The 15,564-nt window shown below is 36.4% G+C and overlaps 1 protein-coding gene across 8 annotated transcripts in view; it reads right to left on the bottom strand.

Annotated features, from left to right (window-relative positions):
- Window positions 1–1,097: 1,097 nt before the first annotated feature.
- The window catches only part of PHKB (phosphorylase kinase regulatory subunit beta), a 276,065-nt gene continuing 261,598 nt past the window's right edge, over window positions 1,098–15,564 (bottom strand). For all 8 annotated transcript variants that reach the window (XM_043600811.1, XM_043600810.1, XM_043600812.1 and 5 more), the window contains 5 exons: window positions 14,914–15,048; window positions 9,397–9,526; window positions 5,310–5,417; window positions 2,611–2,751; window positions 1,098–1,965 (listed from right to left, as the gene is read on the bottom strand). In XM_043600811.1, coding sequence (XP_043456746.1) covers window positions 1,828–1,965; window positions 2,611–2,751; window positions 5,310–5,417; window positions 9,397–9,526; window positions 14,914–15,048 — 652 coding nt within the window. In that variant the 3' untranslated portion in view covers window positions 1,098–1,827. The remainder of the gene's footprint in view (window positions 1,966–2,610; window positions 2,752–5,309; window positions 5,418–9,396; window positions 9,527–14,913; window positions 15,049–15,564) is intronic.

Below are 15,564 nucleotides of genomic sequence, written 5' to 3'. Positions count from 1 at the left end.
TTTAAAAAAAAAAGAAAACAGACATTGGCTTCTGTAGAGGTGTACATCAAGGATTACTGATCCCATCATATCTTTCAGTACAATAAATTTTGAGTTTCATCTAAATACAAAGTTGGTACATATGTCACAGATTCTGAATGCCTTCAGCAACATGGGAAAACTAGAATTCTGCATATGTAACATATAAGCAGGAAACTAAAACTCATTCAGGAAATATACATTTGCATTCGATGTTTGATTTCAATAAAGACAGTGACAGGTTTATGGCAACTTTGCTCAGCTTATCAGACTTTTTAAAAATTCTTAAAAATACAACACTTTCCTTCCATTAGGTTTCAGCAAATATTAAATATTCCAGGGTTTTTTTTTCTTATTTCCAGTTTCTCCAGCTATGAAGTGTCAGTCCTCAATTCTCCATGGGTTTCCAGTTTAAGGTTTTTTGTATGCTTGTTTTTATAAACAAGGTTCATTATTATCTTTTCATAAACTCTCTTAATTTATGAAGTAATTATCTTCTTTGTCATATCGCTCTCCTTAAGATGTTCTATAAGGTTAGATTTTACCTCATTCTTCTCAATTTTGCCAACCAGTGCATGTATGATTTTTTATGCGAGATCCAGGCAGTACACTTCAAAGTTATGAGAAACGTACCTGACTCTGCAATTTTTCCCATGTGCTGAAACATCCATTTATTTGATATCAATTTGACTTGTTACTGAAGCCACTTGTCCTATCTTTCTTAGGCCCTTTCAAGACTCTAAAAATGGGCTGCATTCTTTGTGTAACAAGTTTCACTTCTCAGGTGATAGTTCCATAATAAGAATGGTCAGAAAAATGATTTTCCTGGGTCCATGGCTCAAACTAATGGGCTGTACTATAACATTCAGTAAGGAAATAAATTGATAAAACTTAAATGTTTAATCTATTTTCTAGTTTTACTAAAGTTTGCTTAAGTAAATTTCATAGCAAAATATGTGTAATGGTAGGTACCATATATTCTCTTCCATTCTATCTCCAGATCAATTAAATGGAAATATTCAGGAGTAATAAACTTAATATCGTGAACATGAGAACAAAAAGATATATCCAGATATATTCATTAATTCAGAAGTAAAATTTAATGATTTTCAATTTTTTTTACTAGTCCAAACTTCTGAAAAATCTTACATATGCCATATTTTTAGTAAGAGCTCAAAGAAAAATGTCTAATCAGGTATAGATTACACTGTATTTTAGTCCAACCCCTAAAGTCAGCACAAATACACAACTATAGTCATGTTTATAAGGTAAAAGTTGTACAATAGTTCTGTATACTAAAATTTCATCAACAATGCAGTTTTTGAGAATCAAAACATTAGCTGGCAGATTTGCTTTTATGATTTTTAATATCTTTTTTAGTATAACAATGATACTAAGTTAAGTTCATCATTCTTTCAATATCCAGTATGCATCACTAGCTGACAAATTCATTTTAATGGCAGTAAGGTGGGAATTTAGTCCAAAGAGCAAAGATTCATTTTGATGAGTTATTTGATCATAAAACATGCAGTAGTGAACTTTCAATTCATAAACTATTTCTATCATTCAGTAAAGATTATTATTGTAGTTGGCATAATAATCATCAGAACTTTTTTCCACCTAGTTACAGCATTTCTTACCATTAGATTGGCTATGGAGTGCAAGAGGTCCAGTGGCTCTGCCAAAGACGTGGCAACCACCTCACCAACATACTCAGTCCATACATTAATGGTGACCTGAACTAAGCTTCAACACAAAAAACACACTACTAGAAAACATGTCTCAACAGAGCCTTTTACACCTTTCTCACTAGCTAACCAGACATGGGTCATCATTGCTTGGTTTGACTTCTCCTTCTAGCAGCAAATTCATCACAACCTTTGTCAAATAGCTGCATGTTCCTCTTTTTCCCAGTGGGGGAGTGTTGTAAAAGGAAGTCATGTCATCCTACAAAGGAAAACAGTAAGCAAGTCGTTTGATTTTTTGTTTGTAAAGAGTTGACAGGTAGAATCAGTGTCAGCCTAGGGGGGAAAATAAATTCACAGAAAGATTTCCTTGTGGAAAACAGAATCTTGAGCTTTTCTTTCATTTTCCTAAGGCATCTTCTCAGCATATAAAACAAAGACAGATGTTTTCAGTATTCTCTTTGCTGATAATTTTTATTTACTTAAAGAACCTTTTTACAGATGAGCATAAAATATTAAACAGAGAGCCTGGAAGGGACTATATTAGTAGTATACACAGCACCAAGGTAGCCTGTTACGCATTCCCATCCTCCCCAGAATTTAATTTTATAGTCTTCTGGAATCTATGGCTCCTTTCTGGTAAAACAATTTTAACTGCTAACTATAGAAAGGAAATTTATGTCTTCCTAGTTTTCTTTTTAGTCAAAGCTTCATAGCTGAACTGACTAGTAATTAACTAAAACGTATCACTAATTCCTCAAATAAGCCAGACTTCCTCCCTGCCCCTCGAGTACTACATTTTGCACTCTATAAATCTGTTTTGTAAGTTAAATGATAAGAGATTAGGGATATTTTGAAGAGTTGAGACAATGAAAAAACTCTATAAAAGGCTGTTTTATCCACTTACTTGTTTTTCAACTTCCTTTAGTCGACTCTCGTCTTTTTGAAATTCATGAAATGCTTCTTTCACCAGTTTGTCTAGATCTACTTTGTCTTGAAATTCTAGCTCAGGGTTTCTTTCCAGTACAATGGATACAACCATTAGTAACTAGAAGAGACAGACGTTGAAAGCCAATTATATGAACCATAAAAACAACACAGCCTGGACATGTTTTCATTCTTTAGTCAGACTAATGGATGATCCTCATATTCCATAATGTGTTCTGCACGATGACAGGTTTTTGGATCATTGTGAATGGAATATTTCTAATCTTTAAAAAAATTTTTTTAATGTTTATTTATTTTTGAGAGAGAGAGAGAGAGTGACAGAGCTCGAGAGGGGAAGGGCCAGAGAGAGAGGGAGACACAGAAACTGAAGCAGGCTCCAGGCTCTGAGCTGTCAGCAGAGAGCCCAATGCGGGGCTCGAACTCAGGGACTGAGAGATCATGACCTGAGCTGAAGTGAGATGCTTAACCGAATGAGACACCCAGGCGCTCCTGGAATCTTTCTAATCTTAAAAACTAGTAGCATAAGTTCTGTTTGGAAACTGCACATTTTTTTTCATTGTATATATCTTTATAGCTGAGCAGAAATGTTTTTTACTTAAATGAAACTAAGAACTTTGAAAAATGATTTTCCTAATCTTGTCTGTAGTACATAGTGCCCTGTTCACCCAAAGTGCCTGAACATTCTTGCCTTTGGGCATTAATCCTTGTTGGCAAAACACTAAAACCAGTGTCCAGTGGAGCGGAGGCTGCCCTAGAAGAGGTGGTAGGCAGCAAAGCCAAAGAAGGCAGGTGAGAGTTCAGTGGAGCCTCTAATCAAATGACTTGGAGCCCAGCACCCTAAAATGAGTATAATACTGTGACATCACAGTAGTTTCTCAGGGTATGGTTATGTTTTAAAAAATACACCTAACTCTGACCTCTTTGATATGAGTACTATTTGGTCTACATGACTTAGTTTAATGCATCATCCTATTGTTTGTCTATCTCATACATTCATCCTAAGTACTAACATTCATTTTAATTTTTTTTTTCTTTTTTAGGGCACCTGGGTGGCTCAGTTGGTTAAGCATCCAACTTCAGATCAGGTCATGATATATGGTTTGTAGGTTCAAGCCCCACGTCGGGTTCTGTGCTGACAGCTGAGAGCCTGGAGCCTGCTTCGGATTCTGTGTCTTCCTCTCTCTCTGCCCCTCTCCAACTTCTACTGTCTCTTTCTCTCAAACTCTCCCTGTCTCTCTTACTTACAGAGTGTAAGTGGGAGAGGGGCAGAGAGAGGGGGAGATGCAGAATTTGAAGTAGGCTCCAGGCTCTGAGCTGTCAGCACAGAGCCCGATGCAGGGCTGAAACTCACAGATCACGAGATCATGACCTGAGCCAAAGTCAGACGCTTAACTGACTGAGCCACTCAGGTGCCCCACTGACATTTTTTTAGATGACAAACCATTATACACAAAGACTGTGTCTGAGTACACAATGCTTGGTAAAGACTTTCTGATCTTTATTATGCCTCCTACTTTGCATATGGAACAGGAAAAAAGACCTCATAATTCCAAATTTGGGATTCTTCCTGACTGTACTTCAACTAAATGCTTCCAAAACAGAACCTGAAAGAACCAAAGGCAACACTTTCAGAAAAATTCAGGTGTCAAAATGTGGAAAATCTTGGGGCAGGGATTTAGCCAGGAGAATATGAAGTGTTGCTCTAGTTCTGAAGAAAAATTTCTTCTGCAAAGGGACCCTCATTTTGGTCAACAAGAAGGACCTCCATGTCCATTGTAGGTCCCAGATGCTGGGCACTAAACACTGAAAGGCTAACAGCACAAGGAAGGCTTTCCAATAACCCCATCTCTTTCTGACCCCAGTCTGCCTGACTTCCCACATGCTGCTGATACTGTTTATGAATCCTGGCACATCTGAGATAGGATTGAATCTCACTCCACTCTGGCTGTAGGTCCAGACACGCTGCATTTCAGGTGCCACAACCAGTTTGGCATTTACTGAGATCTTCTGTATCACTAAGACATGTTACCTACCCACAAGAGACACAAAGTCTACCCAGAAAAAGACACAAAGTGAAGATGGACTATGTATTAAATCCATTCATTATGGGAATTCTCTATGTATTCAGCATAATGTTTTAAAATGGCAAAAGAGCACATGTATACACGTGCATGGATGTGTGTGTGTATTTGAGCATTTAACTTTATATAAAATAATGATACAGTACAAAATTACATGTATTCTCTGTTCACAAAGGATGTTTGGAAAGATGTCCCTCAAAATATCAACATCAGTGATCTATTGCTACTGGGTATGGGGAATTTTTTTCTTTTCTGTAATTTTCTGAATTAAAACTTTATATAATAGTCATGTGCTGTTTCTCTAAACAGAAAAAAAAACCCTGAAATTAAAGCAAACAGGATAAGGTTGCTTCCTCTGTTTTTTAGTGGCATTCATGCACTTGCCATTGAAGGGCACTGAATTGTTCATGTACTTTGACTTGAGTCAAGGATGGCTATATCCTCCAGGACTCAACTAGAGGAGATCGGGATAGGTAAGGAGTAGAATTCCTAGTCTCTTGGGCAGTTTCTTTTATGTTAGTTTTCAGGGAACAGATAGAAAGCATTTCTTCAGCAATCTACATTTCTAAATACAAACCTCCACAACAATCTGTCTGTACTTTGGCTGGTCAATATTCCCCAACATATCTTCAACAAGGAGAGAGAAATTCATCTCATACATGGTCATATCTGACAGGGTTGGTTGCTGGAAAACAATAACTCAATATTAACATGCATTCTTACACTGTGGTTTCCACCTAATAGAGGAATTTCATTTTCTCTTTTTTTTAATTTTTGTTAATGTTTTAATTTATTTTTGAGACAGAGAGAGACAGAGCATGAGCAGGGGAGGGGCAGAGAGAGAGGGAGACACAGAATCTGAAGCAGGCTCCAGGCTCTGAGCTGTTAGCACAGAGCCCGATGCGGGGCTCGAACTCACAGACTGTGAGATCATGACCGGAGCTGAAGTCAGACGTTTCACCGACTGAGCCACCCAAGCGCCCCTTTTTAAAAAAAAATTTTTTAATGGTTTTATTTATTTATTTATTTATTTATTTAATTTTTTTTCAACATTTTTATTTATTTTTGGGACAGAGAGAGACAGAGCATGAATGGGGGAGGGGCAGAGAGAGAGGGAGACACAGAATCGGAAACAGGCCCCAGGCTCCGAGCCATCAGCCCAGAGCCTGACGCGGGGCTCGAACTCACGGACGGCGAGATCGTGACCTGGGTGAAGTCGGACGCTTAACCGACTGCGCCACCCAGGCGCCCCTGGTTTTATTTATTTTTGACACAGAGAGAAACAGAGCATGAGCAGGGGAGGGGCAGAGAGAGAGGGAGACACAGAATCTGAAGCAAGGAATTTCATTTTCTAATCAACAATCTTTTTGAGTTTCTATAAAACCTTAGCATTTTCAGCTATATGACTGGATTTTATATATGTCAAACTACTGAAGCCAATCAGCTGACTATTGTGATAAATTAAACCTCTTGTTTTTAGTGGTTATCTTCACTATACAAGTGTTAAGAGAGAGGGGCTATCTTGGAAATCCACTTCAATACACAAAAGGAACAGCCAAAAATTGAGACAACAAATAGAGTACATATTGCTTTCAGAATTAACACAAGAAATTATGCTTGCTGTCACACTTTACCATGTAAGTCACTTGCTACTGATTTACATCATTTCTGTGGCAGATCCTTTCTGAGCTGGCAGCATAGAAATGCATACAAATAAGCAAAAACAACATTACATGTAGAAATGGCAAGAAAACACAGAAAAAAAGCTAAAAGAATTTACTCTCTATATTTCATTTAAAATGAGAGTATTGCATAGTCTTCCACTCACTTTTTACAAACCAAATGAAAGCATCAAATAAACTCAAATCCAAATCCAAATTTGGGCATGGTGGATAACTCTCAAAGGATTGAAGAGAAGGCTCTAAATGTTAGGTTTGTATGTTGGAAAGCAGATGTAGTCACCAGACTTATTACCAGAGATGAAGAAATGATGAGTCATACTTATTTGCTTCTACTTTGATGATTTACAGTGAACTTGATCGTAGCCTCAGAACAATGTGTATCTACTTACTACTCCAAATGGGATCTAGCAGGAAAGTTCCCTTGAAATCAAGTAACAGCAAAGTTGTTTGGCCTGGTATAATAATGCACCAGCCCTGTAATTCATTATGGTCCATCTACTGTATTCTGTATTCAATATAATCTAACATATTATTAATGTTTACAGGTAGTACCTAATTTGGGGAAAGTGAAGCCCATTTGTTGAACACAGTATTTATAATTGTTTATATGTCTAGCAATGGGATTAGTAGGGCTACAGAAGTTAAGGAAAATCCTGTCATGGTTTCATATCAATTTCCTTTTAATATATCTCATTTGAAAAGTCACCTAGCTATCATAGCAACTATGATAAATCTAGAGAAGAAACATCAAACTTGCTTTATTTCCCACTCTCTGGAAGAACTTAGGGTAGGCAGTATAGCAGAAAAGTTAAGACAAAAGGCTTAGAAGTCAAATTACCAGGGATAGGGCAGGGGATAGGTGTCACACTCTGGGTCAGCTACTTCCTAGATGTATGACCTTGGGAAAATCACTTTGCTGGGCCTCATTTTCCTCATCTGTCAAGTGGGAATAATAAAGTACCTCTACCAAAAGATTGTTGTGAGGATTTTAAAGGAGCACCTAAGAAAGTGTGTGTGTGTGTGTGTGTGTGTGTATATATATATATATATATATATATATATATATATATATAAAATATAAAAATACTTGACATGCACCTGCTGTTATTGATGTTTGGAAAGAAAGAAGACAAAATATAAGTGGCCTGGGCAATCAGACAATTAAATGAAAATCTGGTAGGTATTAGTGGGGGCTGGGAAAGCAGCTAACAAAAAGGTTGCCATAGTCCACTGTATGTAGACACAAAGCCTAACAGAAGAAGCAGAGCATGAATAATGGAAGCCTGTTGCCTGCTCATAGGAGACAGTGCTGCTCCACCCAATGATCACAGAGCATCTGGGAAAGGAATAGGGCACCTATACTGGCAACCAAATACAACCACTCAGTAGTTTGTTAAGAATACTTTTTAGAGCCTAAATGTCCATCAACTGATGAATGGATAAAGAAATTGTGGTTTATATACACAATGGAATACTACGTGGCAATGAGAAAGAATGAAATATGGCCTTTTGTAGCAAGCAAGGTGGATGGAACTGGAGAGTGTGATGCTAAGTGAAATAAGCCATACAGAGAAGGACAGATACCATATGGTTTCACTCTTACGTGGATCCTGAGAAACTTAACAGAAACCCATGGGGGAGGGGAAGGAAAAAAAAAAAAGAGGTTAGAGTGGGAGAGAGCCAAAGCATAGGAGACTGTTAAAAACTGAGAACAAACTGAGGGTTGATGGGGGGCGGGAGGGTGGGGAGGGTGGGTGATGGGTATTGAGGAGGGCACCTTTTGGGATGAGCACTGGGTGTTGTATGGAAACCAATTTGACAATAAATTTCATATATTGAAAAAAAAAGAATACTTTTTAACAGGTTTCATTCATTAAAAAAATAAGTCATAGATTCATAGTTCAAAATTTGAATGGTTAAAAAAGGTTTTCAGTGAAAAGCCCACCCTGTGTCCTATAACCACGGTTCCCTTTCCCTAAGGCAAAGAAAAGAATGTTACCAATTTCTTGTGGGTCCTTCCAGAAACACTCTGTGTATGTATGTATGTGTGTGTGTTTGTGTGTGTATAAACAAAATGAGTGTGGGTATGTGTATTTAAGAATACTATATTTGTATAAAGACCTTCATCAAAAATAATTTGGTTGATGTTTCAACACAAAGAACAAATACAGTACTCCATTTCCAAAAAGCCTAATTATTCATGTTTTGTGTATAAGCAGAATGAGTAAGATGTCAGTATTCAACAAAATAACTAAATCAAAGAAGCAGGCCAGTTCATATAACTTGGGAAACCATTTGAAGGAGGGGGCACTAATTCATTTGGACCAAAGGTAAATTATATCTTGAGTAAATTAAATGATTATCTCCTGACCTAATGAGTTATTACACTTTTCACATTCACTGAAATTCACAGTCCTTTCCTTATCCATAGCATTACTAAGTCAACTTGCTTCTTAGTTCTGATTTGGTTCTGTATTCTGAATGTATGTTTTACCAATTGTGAGGTCCCCTAGCACTAGCCCACTATCACCTGGTGGTAAAGAAGTACCACCATTCATAGCAATGCCAACATAAGAAACCCTAAGTTCACTAATAAATAAGGGAAAGACAGTTGCTTGGCAAAAGGTTTGGGCACATGGTTCCTTTCAACACAGAGCTTCCCTGAAACATCTGAAATATAATAACACAAAATTGTTTTTGATTAAATACAAACTTTAAGCAAAATATCCATTTGGTAAAGCAAGGCTTTTGTATAGAGGGGCACTAAAATTAAAGTAACTCAGACTGGGAAAATATATTTCCAATCCAATTGATTAGGTATCTCACTTTCTAGTATTTCCTCCCTTCAGGTATCTGGATACCCTTCCTTTAAACACTCTTAAAAACCGGGATAAGCAGAAAGGTTATTTGCAATGCAGAGGGGGAAAGAATTCCCTATGCCCTTAGGTCCCTTTAAATGATACAAATATAATGGGGCTGTACCTGTGGCAAATGCTTCCCAGCTACAATGATACCATTGGGAGTTCGCTCCAGGATCTGCCATACTCGGTCATAGAACCCAGCGGGAGTTCTGTTCAAAGACCCATCAATCTGACGCCTGTTCAGCCAACATCTGTAGACCAAAAGAAAATGCCTCAGAGTTGAAAAACAAGCTTGTTCTGGTAGAGAGCAGGGTTTTCAATATGGATTAATTGTTCCAATAGGGTAAGCAATAAAAGCCAAAATCCATCAATGATGCATATCTACCATGTGTTACAGAGGTTACTAAATATTTCATAGTGAAAACAGAGCTTGCAGGATAGGAGAAAATCCCCAAGATTTTAAAAAATTTAATAGGCAAAATGATATTCTCTAGTAAGTTATAAGGTTGCTCACTATGTGATCAAATAACTTCCTCATATGCAAAGAAGCTCCATTTAAAAACACAGAAGCAGCCAATTTTGAAATAACTTCATGTGGTCCTTATATGCAATAAAATATAAACTTCATGAAAGCATGGACATCATATGGCTTGATCACTCCTATATACCCCTCCCAGAAAGATGATTAATAAACATTTGATAAGTAATGAAGACTCAAAAAAGCATTATGTATCTAACGAAATATATCTTGGTTTAAACTTTAAACTTTACATTCATTTTCTATTTAAATATGGCCAAAGTACCAGTGCTGAAAAATCAGCTACAAAATCTTACATGTCACAGTAATCACACCATAGTGATAAGCCAATATTCTAGATCTCTTATTTCCATGGATTAAGTATTACATCTTAAAGATATAATACTCACAAATTGCTAAAGATGCAGAACTTGCATAATTTGAAAAGAACATACAAATGACACAGTAGCATATTGTTCCAAAAGGTGAAGCTAGGAACAGATATATACTTTTTATACTTGGTATTAAAACAAGCATCAAATGAAATATACCATCAGCCACAAGGTAAGTATGTGACCAACAATATTTCTAGGTAGGAAAATGACTATGCAGGAGACAGTATACTGAAAAAGATTATTTTGGTTCTGATGGAAGAGGACCAATAAAAATTTAAACTGCATAAATGAGTGAGGCATCTTTTTTGGATGCACAGATTTTTTTTTGGCAGGCCCAGACTTGTGTGGCTCGGTTCAGTGCTATGCCAAAGAGAAAAAGCCCAGAGGTGTAGGGGTTCCTTGGTGATGTTTCACTTTGGATAATGGGTGTGCAAACTGAATACCCAGTACTCTGCATTTGATTTTTTTTCCTATCCCCTTTGTATGGCAACCAGAAAAAATGGTATTTTCAGAGTTCTATACAGTCACGATTAATATTATAAAAAGGAGATGTTTGCTTAGAACAACAAAATAGAAGTGTGTGAATACTCATAATGGAGATGAAGAATTATTTTTGAGGACCTCTCTTTTGTTTTTATTTTTTGGCTTTTTACTTTGAAAAATTTTAGACTTACAGAAGAGTCAAAAAGTAATTCACAAAGTTCCTGTATACTCAGCTTCCCCTAGTCTGTTATAGTACATAACAACTATCAGAACCAGGAAATGAACATTGACACAATACTCAATGACACAAAACAATAGTTACGGATCTTATTCAAATTATGCCATTTTACCACTAAAGTCCTTGTTTTAGTCATGGGTCCAATCCAGGACCCCACACTGCATTTGATTTCCAAGTCCCCTTAGGTTCTTCCAATCTGTGACAGTTCCTCAATTTTCTTTCATCTTTCATGAATTTAACATTTTAGAAATGTCAGTTACTTTGTTGAATATTCCTCACTTTGGGTTTATCTGATGTTTTCTCATGATTAGAATTAGATTATGCATTTTTGGCAAGAATACCTGGAAGTAGTTGTGCCTTTTCAGTACATCATTGTCAGGGAATACATGATACTGATGTGTCTTATTCCTGGGATGCTATCCTTGATCATTTGACTAAGGTAGAGTCAACTGGGTTTCTTCATTATAAAGTTAATATTTTTCTTTTGCAATTAAAAAGTATCTTGAGTGGAAATACTTTTAAATTATACAAATTTTTCATTTCTCATCCTACTTCCACCCACTAAATTTGAGCATCCATTGATGGTTCTTGCTTGCAACAATTATTACTATTGTATTTGTCTAATGATGAGTTTCTATTTTCATCATTCCACCTACACTTATTAATTGGAATTCTACTATCAAGAAGAATCCCTTCTATCCCATTTATCTATTTATATCAGCATGGACTCTTGGACATTTATCCTATGGGTTCTTATTCAATACCATTATTATTTCTTTTCTTGCTCAAATTATCCTAGCTTTGGCCATTGAGCCTCCTCCAGTATGTCTCCAGTATCCTTCTAACACATTTCTATAATTTTTTGGAGCATTATCTTACTTCTGGTACCATAAGATGCTCTAGGCTCATCCTGTATTTTTCTTAACCCAGCCCTGGAATCAAACATTTTTTCCATGGAATGTTGGTTCCTCTTAAAAAATATTATTTGGAAATCAGTATCTGGGCACTAGGTTTGCTCACTGTTGTGGGAGTTTCACTGCTTCTGGGTCCTCTCAGTGGACAGAGCCAAAAAAGATATGGACGTATACTCACATATACACACATATCCACGTTTATTTCTGTAGCTGTCCATCTGTGTGAAAACCATGAATTCATACTGACATTTTCAATTTCAATCCACCACTACAGGGTATATTCTAATCCTTCTCCTTCACTCATTTCTAACTACATTCTCTGACAGAGAGAAATCCGGCTCTCATTACCCAAAATATATTTACACAATATATACAGCAATTTCAAAATTACCAATCCCTACCTCTGTGAGGAAAAAAAAAACCTTATTAACTAATAAGTACAGTATTTGTGTATAGCTCTTTTTTTTTCCTTTAGCTTTATAGTATCTAGAAATGTTTTCCAAAGGTACTTGGGTTAATTCTTTTCTTCTCCCCTCCTTTCAGGGTGGGAATACTATTCATTTGTAATACAGTTAGGTTCATTTGTTACTATTCGTATTGTTTTATTTTTTTTCCACATTTGGATTAATTTTAATTATTTACATTTTAGGCATATAAAATATTACTAAAGTTTAAGAATCAGAGCTATTTAAAAAAGGCATATTCAGGGAATTACTGCTCTCTCATTCAGCCCTATTACCCTGTACCCAGCTGTCCTTTCTTTCCACCCTGTTCCCACCCACTTCCTGAAGGTAACCAGGGAGGTAACCAATCTCCTTAGTATCTGATTTAACCTTTCTGTATTTCTTCCGTACAAATGAGGAGATAATCTCCTTCTTTCTTACATGAAGAGTAGCATACTACAGATGATCTTTGCATTTTGTTGTTTTCATGTAACAATATAGCCTAGAAATGATTCCGTATCAGTTCAGAGACAACTCTCCTTGTTTTCACAGCTGCCTCATACCCTACTGTGTGCATGTGCCACAGCTTATTCAAATAATCTCCCATGTATGGGCATTTGGGTAATGGGTGTTCCAAAATTTATAATTATAAACAATGATGCAATGAATAATATTGCATACATATGTATTTTCATATGGTTGGAAGCACATTTTCCGAATAGGTTCCTGAAAGTCAAAGGGTAAATATACATGTAGACTTGTTTTAGATGTTGCCAAATTCCCATACAGAAGGGCTGTACCCACCAGCTATGTATGAGAGTGTCTCTTTTCCTACAGCCTCAGCAAATGTCTGTCATGCTGTTTAACTTTTGCCAGTCTGATAGATGAGAAATGCTATCCAATAGATGTTTTAATTTACATTTCTCCAATTATGACTTAGTTCAAACATCTTTTCAAATATCTAAGGTCCATTTTTTTTTATGTTTTAAAGGAATTGATTAATTGTATTTTTTTCCTGTTTATCTCTTGGGTTATTGGTTCTTTGTCCCACAGTTTTTTTTGTTTTTTTTGTTTTTTTTTTTTAATTTTTTTTCAACGTTTATTTACTTTTGGGACAGAGAGAGACAGAGTATGAATGGGGGAGGGGCAGAGAGAGAGGGAGACACAGAATCGGAAACAGGCTCCAGGCTCTGAGCCATCAGCCCAGAGCCTGACGCGGGGCTCGAACTCCCAGACCGCGAGATCGTGACCTGGCTGAAGTCGGACGCTTAACCGACTGCGCCACCCAGGCGCCCCTGTCCCACAGTTTTTAAGAATTCTTGGACATTAGCTCTTTATAGTCTATGTTTTGTTCCAGTTTCTCAGCTGTCTTCTGAAACTATTTTCTACCATGCAAAATGATGTTTTAAATTTTTATATAGTCTTATTAATCTTTTAATGCCCCTAGATTTGAGCCAGAGCTAGAAAGCCTTTCCCATATTGAGGTTAAAGCAGAATTTACCCATGTCTTCTTTTAGAACTGGTATGGTTTCATTTTTTACATTCAGATATCAGATCTATTTAGAGTTTATTCTTGTGTATAGTATAAAGTATGGATTTGATTTTATCTTTTCCTAAATGGCTTTCCAGTTTTCCCATCACTATTTATTTAAAAATTCCATCCTTGACCCAGTAATATGAGACATCACCTTTATCACCTGTTAAATTTCCATATGTGTTTAGGTCTATTTCTGGACTTTCCATTCTGTTCAGCTGGCCTCTTTATGCGTTCATGTGCCAGCTTCACACTGTTTTTATCACAGAGGCTCTATGGTATGTTTCCCTGTTAGGGCAAGTCCTCTGGTTATTCTTGCATGTTTGTTTCTCCACATGAAGTTTAGTGTTAACTAGTCTAACTCCATAAACAGTTTGTTGGAATTTTTTTTGGAATTGCATTACATTTATAACTGGTATCTTTTTAATGTTGAGTGTGCCTCTCTAAGAACAAAGATGTCTCTCCCATTTGCTCAAATCTACTTTTATGGAAGACTTGTTTTCTAGGCATATAACTATACCACCTTAGAAAATATCAGGCACACAAATAGTGCTAATAAATGCTTGCCTAAATAATTATATTAAACTTCTTTCTGTAATAAAATGTTCTTCAATTCAATACATTGCATAAGTACTTGTTTTGCTCTTATTCTAAGCTTAGTACAAGTTAAGTCTATCAAATGGTTTAGCCCATTTGAAGAAGTTTATAGTCTATTTAGAGAGACAGAGTCCCAGGCAACTTATTTAAATAATGTTACCAAACGCAAATCTTCATGCCAAAATCTTGGGAGGAGATAGTGAGTGCTACAAAGGTTCAGAAAGGGAACTGAGCAAAGTGGTATGGAGCATTACAGTTTGCACAAAATAATAATAATTAAGAAACACTGATAAACTATACCTGAAAAAAATACAAAATTAAAATCAACAGAAAATCACAACTGAAGATAGACATTTTAATTAGCATCTCTATGTACGCTGTCTACCTAGTAAGGTGACCTCTGATACTCTGTTGCATTTTATTTCTTATTACTATCTTATTAATTTTGTGTATATATCCAAGTATGATGTTACTGTAAATCCAGAATGTTCTATGGGTAATAAAAGGTTCTCATTACCCTCCATTCTGTTGAGGCTGAAGAATATCCAACAGAAGCTGTTTAACTTCACTAGGTGACAGCTGATACAAGTCTCTGGCTGGCTTGTCTCCACCACGGATCTGTAGTTCATACTCCATAGCATGGATGATCCACCTGAACAAAAGAGGAGAAGCATGAATCAATAACTCTTGAAATAAAATCATCTCATGCTTCTCATGGCAATGCTCCTGTTAACAGCACTGACCCATTCAAAGGGGAATGAAGAAAAGGCCATCTGAATTTTCTAAACTGCTGATATAATTACTTCCATCAAGATTATGTGACATGATCAGATTCCTAAAAAAGAGGCCTGCTCTTGCATATGTGGTTAGGTAGTAAACATGAAAATAGGTAAGTACTTAAAGCATACTGTATACAACAGCTGCTACACTATTATTTTCATTATACTAGATCTGTGCAAAAAACAAATAGGATAAAAACAATTCATTTTAAGAAATGGGCTGAGATATGCTATTATAGAAATGTTTCTTTCCCAGGAAGGACACTTTCACCTATTTCCTTTATTTTGCAGTCAATCCCTTGTGATTGGAGGGCACAGAGAAGAACCTGACTTTGAAATACATGGACGCAGTTAGTTATAACTCAATCATACTAATATATTAGAGAACA

The sequence above is a fragment of the Prionailurus bengalensis genome, chromosome E2 (genome assembly GCF_016509475.1).
Source record: "Prionailurus bengalensis isolate Pbe53 chromosome E2, Fcat_Pben_1.1_paternal_pri, whole genome shotgun sequence".
Taxonomy (NCBI): domain Eukaryota; kingdom Metazoa; phylum Chordata; class Mammalia; order Carnivora; family Felidae; genus Prionailurus; species Prionailurus bengalensis.
The sequence above is the reverse complement of the archived record's forward strand: the minus strand, read 5'-3'. Positions and strand labels throughout refer to the sequence as shown.